This window comes from Motacilla alba, chromosome 1A (genome assembly GCF_015832195.1).
Source record: "Motacilla alba alba isolate MOTALB_02 chromosome 1A, Motacilla_alba_V1.0_pri, whole genome shotgun sequence".
In the NCBI taxonomy this organism is placed as follows: domain Eukaryota; kingdom Metazoa; phylum Chordata; class Aves; order Passeriformes; family Motacillidae; genus Motacilla; species Motacilla alba.
In genome coordinates, this window is record NC_052031.1 from 70,267,452 (window position 1) to 70,283,017 (window position 15,566).

A 15,566-nucleotide genomic window follows, 5' to 3' on the forward strand; every position below is an offset into this window, starting at 1 on the left:
TGGAGAATGTCTCAGAGTTTGTACATGCAAGGGCTGGTACTGCAAGGAAGCCAGCTTGTAGGAGTCAGGTCTAGCTAGAGGTGTCATTTTGAGCAGGGAAATTGCCTGGAATCCGAAATCACCTTTGAATAACATTCCTGGCTGTTTTCTTAGCCTGTGCCAACAGACCCATAATTTTTTGTAACTACTGCTTCTAGTATATATAGTGCCTACAAATAATAAATATTTTTTAATAAAGACAAAGTGCCTGGATAATGTGTGAAATCCTGGCCACTATTTACAAGGTAGCAGCTACAAATTAACCAGCCTCAGCCATTTAGGAGATTGCCTTAGTGAAGAGGAACTGGTTAATATTCATGGACTACAACCCTGGGAAAACCACACTTGCTCATATAAACTGATTTGGGGGTATAACTACTCTGACCTCACAGCTTTTTATTTTAAAACTTTTATTTCATGATCTTAAAGCTATTCCATTCTGTGTGATCAGCTAAATACAACCTAGCTAAGCTCCACTTCATTTCCATCATCCAGATTTTAGGACAAGGGAGAACAGAGGTCGTGACATTTTGATCATTTTTGCCTCATTAAAATCTCGTGGACCCCAAGGAGCACAGCTGGGTCATGTTTGTAACTCTAAAGCCTTGCTTTGAGCCGTGCCTGTTTCACAGGAGCGCTTCCCATCCATCCTCCCCTGGCTGGCTGTTCCCAGGCTGGAGCACTGCAGTTCTTTCACCTGCAAACAGAAGCCCTGACTTTCACAACATTTTCAGGCAATTAATCAGAGGCGGTGTGTGAATTCTAAGAGCTGATGGCTCCAAACTCTTCAGGGGATGCCTGTGTTCGGGAGCGGATCCTCGCTAAAGCTTTAGCGCTGCAGACTCTCCAGCGATTCCCAAACCCTTGGGTGCTGTGCCTGCATCTCTGAACGCAGCGAACCGGATTGCTGTGCGCTTCAATGGATGGCTTCCTCCAACATCTGCCGGAGGAGCTGGAGATTTCCAGGCTGCCCAGCAGGCTGGATTGGTGTTCGGAAAGTGCTGCTGGCCATCAGAATCCCTGCAGGAGGAGGCAGCCCTCCCTTTTTCCTGCAGCTGGCCGTAAAAACACCATGATGTCATGTCAAAACGTCATGACCTGTTGGCCTGGATGCAGAAGCTGGCGAGCTTCCTTCCAGAGCCTGCCCTGAAGCTGTGCTAGGAGGGGAAGCAGGAGATGAAGGGCACGGGTGTTGCCAGTCCAAGTTCAAGAGCTCACCCAGAAGGACCCCGGGAGAGCAAAGTTAGCCCGGCTGCAGCTGCTGCTGCTGCTTCGTTGCCTCCCTCTCCCCCTCTGCCGGCCCTTTGTCCCCACGGCGTGGCTGCCATTGTGTGGGGGTTTTAGGGGATGAAAGCGAGCGATCGCTGATGGGTGACATGATAGCGCTTGGAATGGGAATGCAGATTGCTCCCGAACCACGCGATGGAGCCAGGCGGACAAAGCCAGTGGCGGCAGCACAATAGGCTTAGGGTGATGGCCATGGCCAGAAGTGACTGACAAAAGGAACAAATACCGAGATGAGTTTAAAAAAAAAAAAAAAAAAAAAAAAAAAAAAAAAAAAAAAAAAAAAGCCCAGGAGTGTCTGGACGTTTCTCAGCCCCCGTGCTCTGAGAAACTGTGTAGCTGTGCCAGCTGGCCAGATGTGGCGGGCTGCAGCTGACCTGGCATCTCAGGGGTATTTAGTGTCCCTCTCCCTTCCCTCTGGGAATCTGGGTGCTGAGCACGCGCAGGAAATCGGGGATTACAAACTTGTCTGAACTTTTCACTGCCAGACATTAACATGCGGATGCAGCAGCCTGCATGTAAATGATGTTATCTGAGCTGTTTTATGCATGTGTTTCCAGGATAAGAAAGGAGATTATTTCATTGTGTGAACTAATTACCTGTGAAGAAAAAATTTAGAGCCTTTTTAATGTTAATGCCAGGCTGTATTTTTATTAACCTTCCTACTCAATGATGCAGTGTTGTGTGTTTATTGTGCATTTTCAAATGTTAAGGACTTGATCCTTTAACCTAAGCGAAAGAAGTTCTTGATAGGGCTTTGCATAAACAGGTTTCTTTGCAAGGTCGCAGCCGCATCTCAGAGCCTTCCCTTGCCCATAAAATGGACTTGCTTCACCAAATGGAAAGAAAAAGTGACTTTTAAGTATCGTGATGTTGCTGCTTAACGGTGCACAGCAACAATTAAAGATAAGAAGGGGACAATCGTATTACACCGGAACTGCAAGACAAATTACTGCAAAACAGAGAAAATGTGTTCTTGGCCTAACCTGCAGTTGCACATAACCAGGGCAACAGAATTGGTGTTGATGCAGCAGATCTGGGCCCTGATGGGAACAGCCCTTTTGGTTTCAGGTGAGCACGTTGCATGATTTAAACACGCTCACACTGCAACAATTATGATACAGGAGAGAATTTGTGTGAGAATCTGATCTCTGGTGGTTCCTACATCTCAGATGAAGTTCTGCGTGTTGCTTATTAATAGTATAATTAGATAAGGGAGGAGGGGAGTAACTTCCAAATGCTTCGTGTTTCAATATTTATATGGCTCTTAAACCAGCATTTATTTTGTCATACTTTGTTAAGCATGATATAAACTGAGTTGTTGAGGGTTTACTGTAGAACATCAGCTGATGAGAATGTACTGCATGTAATGGAAAATAATATGCATGCAGTGTGCCAAAAGGAGTTACCATAGCGCAGTGCAGGTGGTGGGCTGAGATCACTTACTGCAAAATAAGAAAGTCCCAAAAACTGACTGTATTCATATCCAAAAGACCTCCAAAGTATGTACAGTTATAAAAAATCTGAAACACAAGTGGTTCATGGACATTGGTCCAGCACTTATGTTTTGTTGAGGATGGTGAGGAGAATATTTGGGTTTTTTTCTGTAAAGTCCCATTTCAAATTGGCTGCTTTGCTTCCTCTCTAGATGAAACTTGGGCTTGAGAAACTGGGATGTTAACGTGTCTGTGGCACTTTTGTGTAAGATCAGGTCCTCAAGATAGCAAGGAGAACAGAAACCATGGCCTGAAGTGGTGCCAAAGGATTTTCCTTGGAAGAAACAAGGCAGAAGTAGGTCATGGCTCTCTGCAGAGCTGATACCTTAATGCTTTCAGTGCCTGAGTTACACTTTATAATGCATCCCTCTTTGTTGTACCTCTTATGCACTAGCACAGCCTGAATCAAATAGCTTCCTCAATTTAAGAGAGCCCAGTTCTATGTAGGCGTGGACTGTAAGATTCGCCACATTTAGAATCAGCTCCTTCACCTTGCTCTGAAAAGTCTCCTTATTTTCCAGGCTCTAAATAGCCAAATCCGCTTTTCACTGAGATGAAACAAATGCTTAGCATTGCCAAACCCAGACGGAAATTCAGCTGCAAAGATGATGGTTCTGATAAATTATCCAGTTAAATGCAATACAAAGCCAAGCTGCTGCTGACATTATGCCTCTATAGCAACAGCTTGTCAAGAATATACAGTGCCCCTTTTCCTACTAAAACTTCAGTGCTATATGAGGTCGTTTTGGGGCACTGATCTGCCTAGAAAATAGGATAGTTTTTGTTAGGATAGTGTTTGTCTCTTAAATTTGGTTGCATGTGTCACTAGGCAAAAATCACCGAGCACAAAATGTTCACCTTGACTAAAAAACAAATCAGTTTTAAAAGACTGACTAGATTCAAAAGCATTATGTCATTAAAAGTCAGGCCTGTCCCTGCTGAGAAAAGCCCTGTGTGGGTTTAACAGCAGCTTTCACTGGAAGGCTTCAAAAACAAAAACCTGCACCTTAGAGCAGTCCTGGGAAAGAGACTCTCTTAAGCATATCCTAACCAAGATGCATAGATTTCTGCAGAACAACATGCTAAAATGCTTTGCCCACCCCTGTGCAGTCAGCTGTTTGGAGAATCTGGGAGCAGCTGAGCTGGGAATGGAATTCAGGAGAGGGGAATCTCGCTGCTTTGCCTGTCAGAGGACATGCAGTGCATCCACAGGGGCATTGAGCTAATTTAGGATCTACATCTCCCAGTTCTGCCACATATTCCAGGCTTCCTGAGAGAGTGGACCTCTGAACTGTTGAAATTCTGACTGATGGAGGGTGAAATTCTGAATACAGTGCAACTTGGGCTCTCCTGTGCTGTTGGGGCCAAGTCCCCACCTCCTAGCAGCCATCAATAATATCAGGATGTCAGGATTTGCTGTGGGTTCCTCCAAACTCCTTAGCTGCCCAGCTCTCAGGCTGAGTTTGATAGTCTGGCCCCCACTGAGGTCAATCAATACCAGAGACGCCAAAGTTTCAGACAAAGCCTGTAAAATTCCTCTGAGGGCACACATCTCTGGGCATTTTGTTTGCAATACAGGTGGCTGCTGCGAGATTGGGTGTAAAGCACTTAATCTCAGTTTTCATTCCATCAGTGATAACCAGTGAGGGCACAACACAAGTTTCCAAATGTTCTCATTTCCCACTGCTTCAAATAAACAGCACCAGAACTCCATCAATATGTGCACAGCCAAAAAGACCTTACTTTCTCCTTCCTTGTCTAAATTACGAGGCTCTCACCTATGCAGCAACCATTTTTAGCCATTTCTGTAAAATAAAACTCCACTGGGAGTGGAACAGTCTTGCAGTTCTCCCAAAACTGGTGCTGGTGGTGATTACAGTGAGCACAGACACCTAACTCGGTGTGCAAGGCAATGCATTGACTTGGAGTGGCCAGAGCTGAGCAGGTGCCATTGCACCCCTGCCAAGGGTGTGACCCCAAGCAGCAGATCCTGCCTCAGAAATCCTCAGCCTCTTGCCCCCGAGCTGCCAGGTGAGCACCGGAGCACCCATCACGCTGCCCCCTCGAAGATGCAGGAGTGGCAGGCATTACATCGATGGATGGAGCTGGACTGCAGAATGAGCTGGTGTTTGGCTTTTTTTACAGGCTACTGCTGGCATTTCTGTGGAGAAAGGGAGTGCAAGAAGGCTGGGTGCTGTCCTTGTTGAATTGAACCAGAGAGAGAAACAGAAAGCGTGGGGAATATTGAAGGGGAAGGAGGGGGCAGGAGAGATCCATTTTTGCCAGATTGCAGCTGTATTGCAGCTTCAGAGGCCAGGAGCGGGGAAGTTTGCAGAGTAAAACCACAGAGGTTTGACAAGCAGGCATTCCCCTGGCTCTGTTGTCAGCCAGCAGACAGGCAGCACAGTTCCTTTGGCACAGCATTGCTGCAGTGAGCTGATGAAGATCTTTTCAGTCCCTGGGCTTCCCAGTGCTGTCATGACAACAGCTACTTTCTCGGTCCTGCTGAAACCCCTTTTCACATTCAGTGAATGCCACGCACAGAAAAGTAGGTTGTTCTCATCAGTCTCCCTCTCTCTCTCTCAGATTTGATTGATTGAGAATAGGGAGGGGTGCTGTACTTCTACAAGCTTGGCTTATTTTCCATGAACATGATGGATCCTTCATCTTACAGGAAAGGTTTGAGGAGTTATGAATAGCAAACGGGGCTTTAATAGCTCAAAAGACAAATACACTATCTGTAATAAACATTTGTCATTAGTGGCAAACGACAATGAAGTCATCCTGCTGGTTTTGTAATTGTTAAATTAGTTTTGATTAATTTGAGTATGACTTCTCTGTTCAGTGAATGCCCAAATAATGGCAATTCACATCTTTGGACACAATTCTGAACTTTTCTGAAATTCATGTGTTTGCTTGTGCTCAGGCCTACCAAATAATAAAGTCTATTTAAATAAATTAATTCTGTATATATCTAGATGTTTGATAAATTTCCCATTACACAGATTTTTCTTGTAACATAAGCAGAGCAGTGAGGAGAGAAGATGAATTGTCCAGCTGTTAAGGTTTTGGGAAATCTGGAGTTTGACACCTTCTCCAAGACAGTACCTTGCCCCTAACTCTCTAGCCTGCCAAGATCTGGCAATCGTGGAAAATATGTAATCTCACTTGCTTGTCATTTCTAATCTCATGGCAGGACCCTAAATTTGGCCAGATTGGGAATTCTGAAAGGAGCCATTCAGGCTGCATCCAAACCCACCTGCAGGGACTCAGGGCTTGGTCCCAGTCTCACAGCCCAACTCAGCTGTTGTGGCTCCCACCAGGACTCCCTTCCCACCTTTACAAAGCATTCTGCAAGGCAGGAGTGGCTTCAGTTATGATTTTCATCCCCACACCAGGCTGGGGCAAAGCCAGGTATATGGTGATATTTGGGAATCCAGAAAAATACTGGCTTTGCAGATCCAGCAAAGCCTGTGTCTCTGTGTAACATGGGAACACGATCTCAATTTTACAGAATCACGGAAAAGTTAAGGTTGGAAGGCACCTCAGGAGATCACAGAGTCCAAGCCCCTGCTCCAAGCAGCAACAGCTGGAACAGGCTGCTCAGGACCACGTACAGATGCGGTTTTAATAACTTCACAAACAGCAATGCCACAACCTCTGCGGACAATCTTTCCCACTGCTTGAAAGTGAAAAAGTTTCTTCTTACATTTGTAGAGGATTAATGTTCTGCATCTCAGTTTGTGACCATTGACTCTTGCCCTTACCAGACACCACTAAGTGTGGCTCCATCTACTTTACTTCCCCTCTCAGATATTTATACCTTGATAAGATCCCCCTGAGCCTTCCCTTTTTGGGGCTGAACAGTCCCAGCTCTCTCAGCTGCTGCTCATCTGACATGCTCCACTCCCTTCATTTCTTCAGGGCCCCTTGCTGGGCCCACCGCAGCATGTTCTGGGAAGCTGAGAACTTTGTTTGGAAGGACATGTGTTCACAAGGGTTTGATCTTGGAAGGACAGGAGATTCTTTCAAGAAAAGAGGGGGAAAAAATATAAAAAAAAAGCACATAAACTTTATAACTAGATATCTGCAAGGGGATTTTTTTTTAAATTTTTTAAACATTAATTTAAAGAAATCTAAAACCATTCTATGAAAAACCCGTATTCTGCTTACCACCACAAATTGAAGAAGGGGAGTTTTAAAGTAATCCTAGAACAAGGAAGAGCTGTTGTAAACTTGTACTCCTTCCAAGCTGCGATTTGTATTTAATTAGCATTCAATTAATTATGCGTTTCTGTTTGGTTGTAATGGTTACACACCGGTTTTGCAACATGCAAGATCTTGATTACTTTTATGGTTTTTGAAAAGAATTTCCATGTGTGCAAAAAAGCCTCTGCTCCTGACTTCACATCCAGATTTTTAGGGAAAAAAATGGGATTTACTGCCAAATGTGCTTGTGCAGAATTGCCCCCTCAGCTGGGATGGCCTCCCCTGGTTTTACTGTGAGGTTCTGCAGCAAATTTATTTCTGCAGAAAATAAATGGACATCCTGGTGACAACCCTCTACATGTGCTCAGGCACACACCTTCATTTAAAGCTGGAATCCAGCTCTGTTTTGCATAAGAATGTTGAGAAAACCAATTCCCCAAATTAACAGCATGTAAAGACTGTAATCTGGAAGCAAATATTTTAATTATCTCTGGCTAAAATGAATCTAAATTACAGCATTTAAGGATGTTGATTCTTCTGAGACTTCAGAATTTTGGCTGCCTTTACTGAAAAAGAGCAAACTGTGCCAAAAAGAAAATGTACACAAGGAGGTTTGGCATACTTTGGGAGGAAAAGAAAGTATTTCTGATAATTTATGTAGATCTTTTAGTCATAAATAAAAATATTGACAATACTGATGACAGAGAAAAGATGCTCTATTTGCTTTTACAGTCCTACATATATCACTGTTTTACTTGTTCATATGATATATTGCATCAGTTATTTAAATTTTCCACTTGAAAAACTTTCCCAACAGTTTCAAAGAAAAGCAGAATGCACTTTTACCATGGACCTATGCAAGTCCCTGGAAGTCACCAAAATTGAGAGACATGGAGTGGCAGGATTAATATTCAGCTACATCAGTGCCAATGTACTGAGAGTAGCTTTTGTTTCTGAAGCAAATTCCGAGTTCATTCTCAGTGGTATCTCTAATAATTAATAGGATATCACAGCTGAATAGTACCTACTTGAAATTCTGTGCTTATCTTTCAGGTTTTGCAGCAACCTGTAGAGCACACCAATGCCCCATATCACAAGGCCTCCTCATGCCTTGAACTCACAGCTTTTTTATCTTTCAAGAAATTGTCAGGCTTTATTATTTTGCATTTCCCGTTTTCCTTCAATATAACTTGACAACAAATTGAGCATCGATCAGTGTGCATTTCAGAGGTTTCATCTATTTGTAAGGTGTCTGATTCCTTTCAAACACATCAGAATATCTATGGAACACGGCGTTTCTTCCACTGTTGGTGTTTATAGATGGCTTAAGGCAGAGAGGCCCTCATCTCCGCTGGGCTGGCTAGAGTTTACCACAAATGCAACTAGAATGAATGTTAGGATGAGCTTTTGGATGAGCTCCAGAATGACAGAATGGGGTTTTCCATTCCTGAAGTAACCCCTGGTTCTTCATGTCACCTTAGCAAGTTTTTAATCTTTTTTGTTCCTCTTTTCCCCCATCCCTAGAGAGTTACATTTGACTGAGCTGTCTGGAGCTTTCTGAAGCTTCATGACTTAACAGGAACAGAATGCCATTTTATTTTTTTTTCCTCCTAGTTACCACTAAAAGCAGTTCCCTGCTCTAGATCATGGCAGGAATTTCAGGGACAGCTGTGCTGGCACCAGAGAAGAGGCAGCAGATCAGCGTGACACAAAGCAGGGGCAGGGCAGAGCGGGAAGAAGGTCCCAAGCAGTATCAAGAATTCATTTTGCTGCAAAATGTTTTTCAAAGCCAGTTACAATCCCTGAGAGGGCTGAACACTCCTGAGGAGAGAAGAGGGACCCTTTCCCAACATGCATTCCCTGCAGCCTTCTTCTGGTTGGCCCAGCCTAAGCGTGGCTTGTAGTTTCTCAGAGTCATGGTTTCTAAGCAGACAGCACAGACAAAGATTAAAGGCAGCTTTAAAAAGAAAAGAGCATGGAAGCTGAGTGTGAAGGGAGAATTAACTGGGTGCTGCAGGAGAGGGTGGGGTCAGAATTGCATCACCAGGCAATTTCAGCCCAGTCTGAAGGGAAGGGTGAGAACCCAGCGCTGCTCACTTGAAGCAATGACAGACGGCAGCCTCTTCCTGCAGACCTTGAATTGGGATGGGGAAGGGTGGGGCAGAAAGAAGGGAAGGGTGCAGTTTCCAGAGGCTGCTGAGTAGGCAGAATACTGAGCAAGGTGAGTCATGAAGTGCAGGCAGCAGGAATTTCCTGCACTGCTTAAGACATGCATGGGGAGGCAGGGGTTGGAGAAGGGAGCTCAGGGAGCAAATGCTGGGCTTTACAGAATCTCTCCTGGTATCCTAGCAAGTGTAAGATTGGATGTCACCTTCCCTGTACCTCAGGCCTATTTAATTTTCTTCTCTCTTTATAGGCCTTTCTTGCTGTAGTGAAGTGTTTTGCTTGCATACTGTATAACATAGTACTATAATGCTGATCAAAGGTAGGGAAAAAACCTCAAGAAACCTGCCTTATATACATCTTCTGGTGATCTCACCTAAGTGTCCTTCAAGAAAACCCCACAAAACAGCAAAACTGCTGTGAATCAAGAAAAGAAGAAACTACTCTGGAGTGTGCTTGTTGCTGATCTGCTGTCAGTGTGAATGCCCTGCACCCTGGTGTTCCTGAGGTAAGAGAATCAAATCTGCATTTCTTCTCCCTGCTCTGCTGTGTCTACAAGTTGTTTGTTCTTGAACGAATGGTCCTGCTTGGAATCTTTTGCCTGTGAATGGGCTTCTCCTGGTTTATCTACCGGCTTTTTAAAATGTATTTTATTATTTCGTACTTTGTTGATTCCTCAACACAAATGAGCTTTAAAGCATCGTTGTAAGGTGGTCATAGCAAGCTAGACTGAGCACATCAGAAACCCTTTTTTATGTGAACGACAGAGTAACATCCACCCAAGTGAACGAAGTGTTTTTTCTCCAAAGGATTTCCTAACAGGAGTCTCCTCCTTTGAGCTTTTATCACAGCATTCAAATGTAAATGATCTCGATGCTTTTGCGAGTTGTGGAATCACCTGTTCTCTGACAGATCTCTTTCAAGACGTTTGGCAAGTCAAAAAACCTTGGAGAAAAAGGAAATCTAGCTTCGGTAAGCTGCGTGGGTTTGTACAGAGAAAGCTCAGTGAGCAATAATCACTGCTGCTTGCACTCGATTAGGACTTTAGTACAGCACTCAAGGGCCGAGCCTGGACGCAGAATTTTGTGTGTTTGAAAACCTGAGTGCAGGACACCGAGAGATTACCACGGAGTTTTTCTTTGATGCCTGCCTGCTGCAGCCGTGACCCCGTTGGTACTGAGCGCTCGCTTAAATGCCCAGTGATTTCCATCAGGCGATAGAAAAGTGCCGAGGTTTCCTTCCCTGACCCTCTCTGAATACACAGATTACCTAACGAGCTGGCGTCTCTACCGCCCTGCTTAGGAGAGCGGAAAGGGGGAGGTCGAATCACCCTGCTCGCTTTCAGTGCCAAACACAGGGAGCCTTTGCGTGCACACAGCACCTCAAGAAACCCAGAGAGACCTGGGGGAAAAAAAGACATTTGAGCACACAGCGGAGCCCATCAGGACAACCGACATCAGGGTACACAGAGTTCCGTGGGATGACTTTTCTCCCCTTTATCTCATATTCATCATTTGTGAAAGGTGTTTTTTACTGAAGCCCTTCATGTGTTTCTGGTTTCTCGTGACCCGATAGCTCCCCGATCCTGTCCCTTGCTGCAGCACAGAGCTGCAGGAGGGCATCGGTGGGTACTAGAGACAAATTGAGCATCGATCAGTGTGCATTTCAGAGGTTTCATCTGTTTGTAAGGTGTCTGATTCCTTTCAAATACATCAGAATATCTATGGAACACGGCCTTTCTTTCACTGTTGGCGTTTATAGATGGCTTAAGGCAAAGATGCCCTCATCTCCGCTGGGCTGGCTAGAATTTACCACAAATGCAACTAGAATGAATGTTAATAACTTCAGCCACTGCCGTTTCTGGGCCGAGTCCAAGGCTGGGTTGTTTTCGAAGCGTCACACTGGGTGTTCGATGAGAGCAGTGACTGCAACACCCGCCCGGAGCCCCACGCCTTGCTCCGCGGGAGCAAAGCGCAGCTCACGCTGCTACCAGGAGGAAAGGCAGAACGGGGTACAGGAACTCAGCGTTTGCTGTTTTGGTGGAGTTAGGAGACCTGCAATGCACATCTTGCACAGATGAGAAGCAGCATTGCAGCTGTTCTTGTCTTCCCCCCCCCCCCCGGATTTTTTTTTAAAGCATTCTTAGCATTTCCACTTTCTAGCTGAGGCTGGCTTCTAGAAATCTGAGGAATTATCGCCGCTTTTTCATTGTTGTTGGTTTCCAAAATTTGCTTATGCTCCTCTGCAGGCTAAATATGTTGCTGGTTTGTTTTCAAAGATTAATCCAGTGCTGAGTCCCCAGCCCCCTGTTGCTGTTTCAGCGCTGTGGCTCTCTCTTTTGGCTGCTGCACCACAGCTTGTTCTTGTTGCTGCTCACAGCTACATCTGTTGATGGGCTGGGAGCCATCACCAGCTATGCAAATACAGGTCCTTGGAGCACCTTCTCCAGATTTTAATCCTACGCAGTTAACTTCTCCTGGAATCCAGGATCTCTGTGGACATGCCAGGTATGCCTGCTGTAACTTGAGTTGGTGATGTTCTTCCTCATGTGCAGAAGGCACAATGCTTTTCTGGACTGAGCTGTGGTTCTGTGTTTGTTTTTAAACTTCACTACCACAGCTTCATGATTTTTGTGTTAAATGTGGCAAGCCCCGTAAGCATTGGCTAAAGACTGACAGATGCAGGATATTTAAAATTCACAAGGAATAGCATTTTATTACCTTTGGTTTATTTACCTTTGATTGAACACCTTTCATTACTCTTCTCATCTCTCCAATAACTTGTCAAACTACCTGATTATATCTCTGTATTCATATTCCACCTTTCTGTTCTAATGCCAACCCCCATCCTATGTACTTTGTAGTAAACTTTATCCCATTTTACATGCTCATTAAATGGCCTTAATTTTCAAACTCTGTTCTGAAGGCTTCTATCTGACTGACAGTCATCCTGCTGAGATTTCGCCTTTCCCCTTTTATACATCCATAGGTTTAGATTGGGTATTAGGCAGAAATTCTTCCGTGTGAGGGTGGTGATGCCCTGGCACAGAGTGCCCAGAGAAGCTGTGGCTGCCCCTGGATCCCTGGAAGTGTCCAAGGGCAGGTTGGATGCAGCTCTGAGCTACCTGCTCTGGTGGAAGGTGTCCCTGCCCAGGGCAGGGGTTTGGAATGAGATTATCTTTAAGGTTCCTTCCACTCCAACCCATTCTCTGATATTTCATAGTCCCCTTTGGTCACAGGGCTTTTCCCCAGGAGCCGGGAAGCCTCTTCCCAGCCAAGAGAGGTTTCAGGCCAGTTTGTTCTGGCTCTTTGGTGTTTTTGACTCCTTTCCCAGCGGCGCTGGAACCCTTTCCCCGTCTCCTTCCTGCCTCGGCCGAGCCGTGCTGTAGCACTCCTGCCCGGCTGGCTGCTCGGGGCCCTGCAGCTCTTCCCGAGGAGCCTCGCTTCTCCCGTTCCGTGCGCTCCGTGTCTCGCTTCCCCACCGCCGTGCCCGTGAGGGGACGCGCCATGCCCGTGAGGGACCGGCCGTGCCCGTGAGGGGGACGCGCAGTGCCCGTGAGGGAGCGGCCGTGCCCGTGAGGGAGCCCGCAGTGCCCGTGAGGGACCGGCCGTGCCCGTGAGGGGGACGCGTAGTGCCCGTGAGGGGGACGCGCAGTGCCCGGTGCCACCGGAGCCCTGCCTGCCCCGCCCTCCGCCGGGGCCACCCTGCTCCGGCTCTGCTCCTTCTCCAGCGCCAGCCGGGAATGTCCCTGTCCCGCTGTGGGACACCGGTGCCGCCGGGATTTGTCCTGGAGCGAGGCGGGAGAAGCGGGAGCGCTTCGTTCCCGGCTCCCGGCGGGTCCCGCGGCACTCCCCGCTATCCATGGAGCCGGGGGCTGGGATCACGCCATTCCAGCGGCCCGGGGGATTCGAACCGGGATTCCCGGGGCATACCAGCCGGGATCCCTGCGGGGTTCACGTTGGGATGCCCGGCAGACTCCAGCCGGGATCCCGTCGCTCGCCCGCCGCCGCTCCGCCCTCCTCCGCGTTGTTTGTCCCGCGGCGCGCTCCGTAGCGCGTGCGGCGGCGGCGGCACGAGCCGGGCCCCGCCCCTCCCCGGCGGTGCGGGTGCGCGAGGAGGGCGAAGGAAGGAGGGAGGGGGGAACGGGCGGCGGCGGCGGCGGGAGCGCGCACCGCCCGCGCGGGCGCGCACGGGGCCGCGCGCGCACGCCCCCGCCGCGCGCACGCCCGCGGCCGGCCCCGCGCGCGCGGCAGCGACTCGCAGGCGCCATGGCGGCCGCTCGCTGCAGCGACATGGCGGAGCCCCAGCGGCGCCTTCCCGGGCAGGCGGCGCCCGCCGAGGAGGAGGAGGAGGCGGAGGTGGCGGCGGAGGTGGCGGCAGCCGCCGGTGGGGTCGGATCCTCCTCGTCGTCGTCGCCGCCGCCGCCGCCGCCTTCGTCCTCGGCCGCGGCGGAGCCGGAGCCGCTGCTGCTGCTGAACGGCGAGGCGGAGAGCATGTCGGAGCCGAGCCCGGAGAGCGCCAGCCAGGCCGGGGACGGGGAGGACGAGGACGAGGAGGAGGAAGAGGAGGAGGAGGAGGAAGAGGAGGGCGGCGAGGAGGAGGAGAGCAGCCTGGTGGGCAGCAGCAGCAGCAGCACGAGCAGCGGCTGCTGCAGCGACGAGACCCGCTCGCCGAGCCCCGGCGGCGGCAGCGAGGCCGACGCCAAGGAGGAGCCCAAGGGCCCCCGGGGCAGCCAGGAGGACGGGCCGGGCCGCGGCGGCGGCGGGGGCGGCAGCAGCTCCAGCAGCGTGTCCAGCGGCGGCGACGAGGGATACGGCACCGGCCCCGGCACGGGCGGCGGCAGCAGCTGCGGCAGCGCCACGTCGGGCGGCCGGCGGGGCAGCCTGGAGATGTCCTCGGACGGCGAGCCCCTCAGCCGCATGGACTCGGAGGACAGGTCAGTGTCCGGCGCGTCCCGGGGGCCCTGCCCGGCCGCGTCCCCGCCTCGGCAGCCCCCGCTGCCCGGGCGCCGCCCCGCTCCGGGCCGCGGCGCTGTCACGGCAGCCACAGGTTTCTCCGGCCAACTTGTGCCGGGCCCCCGCCCCTGCTCCTCGGGGCCCCGGCTGCCCGGCCCTGGCCGCGGAGGAGGGGGCGCTCCCCGGCCATCGCCGCCCATCCGTGAGAGCCCCGAGCGGCCCCGCCGGGCGCTGCCGCCTCCTCCTCCTCCTCCGGGGCCTCTTTCCTCGGAAGCTGCGGATTTTTTCTCAGATGGTGCTTTCGGGGTTCTTCAGGGCTGTGTCTTGCGGCAAAGCGCAGGTGGGGTGTACTGAAGCTTCGGGATGGGAAATGCATCTCTGGATGCGGTTTTACCTGCGCCCGCAACAGGGTCTCTGCTCTAGAGGGAGAAAACCGAGTGAAAGGCTCTTAAAACGTGAGGGGGGAAAAAAAACGGGTTTGCTGAAATAAAAAGGAGACCAGCCTTTCCTGCGTTACGTGTGCACAAGTAAAAATCGTGCTCGGTGTGAAGTGAGGCCCAGAGTCATCTTTGAATGAGTTCTGGGATTGTGAATTTCAGAATCTGTCTCGATGAGTTCTTGAGTTTTTGTATGTTAAAGCTGCACATTTCATTTTACCGAGATTCTAGCTCGGTTCTGGTGAAAAGCCACAACCGAATTCTCTCACACATGGTTGAATTCGACCATTCAGGTCTGTTTCAGCCTTCAGCCTACTGAGTCAAGCATTTCAAAGAACATGGCTTGTGTAGCAGCTCTCTTGGATGTTGCATGCAACAGTTTACTTGAAAAACTGAAAATAGGACGGAAAAAGGACGTAAAAACATTGTCCAAGTGCTGTGTGCCCCTTGCTAATTAGTCCTTTCAAACAGTTTAAGAAACTTGTACGATTTTCCTATATGTTCAGCAGAAAAAGTATCAGGCTTCCCTGCTAGAGTTACACTTAAGTAACAATTAGCATTTTATTTGTATTTTCTTAAGATAGTTTCACTGTTAAGCGTGGAGAATTATGTGGTTTGGTCCAGAAATGTACTTTGAATATATGTTAGATGGAAATCTTTGTAACTGTACAAGTCCCCATATTTCAGAATGAAAACGGGGCATGGCTAGAGCTAACCTCGAAGATTAAAACCAGCCCAGCAAAGCCCTCGTGAGTCAGTTCCCCAAAACCATGTAATTGGCCTAAAAGACTTAAGAAGACAGAAGAAAATTCAGGTCTTTGGTTTACATCAGACTTTTGAGACTCACAGAAATCACGTTTTCTTTCTTCTGAACTTGTGCGAGTGGAAAGGGGGTGTGGATGTTGGGGTTTGTTTGTAGGTTTTGTTTGTTTTCTGTTTTTTTCAAAAGCTGAGATTTTACGTGCAATTGACTAAGTATGGGA

At 48.7% G+C, this 15,566-nt stretch overlaps 1 protein-coding gene across 3 annotated transcripts in view; it reads left to right on the forward strand.

Annotated features, from left to right (window-relative positions):
• Positions 1 to 13,351: 13,351 nt before the first annotated feature.
• Positions 13,352 to 15,566, forward strand: part of AEBP2 (AE binding protein 2) — a 43,124-nt gene continuing 40,909 nt past the window's right edge. For all 3 annotated transcript variants that reach the window (XM_038153690.1, XM_038153691.1, XM_038153692.1), the window contains exon 1: positions 13,352 to 14,127. In XM_038153690.1, coding sequence (XP_038009618.1) covers positions 13,460 to 14,127 — 668 coding nt within the window. In that variant the 5' untranslated portion in view covers positions 13,352 to 13,459. The remainder of the gene's footprint in view (positions 14,128 to 15,566) is intronic.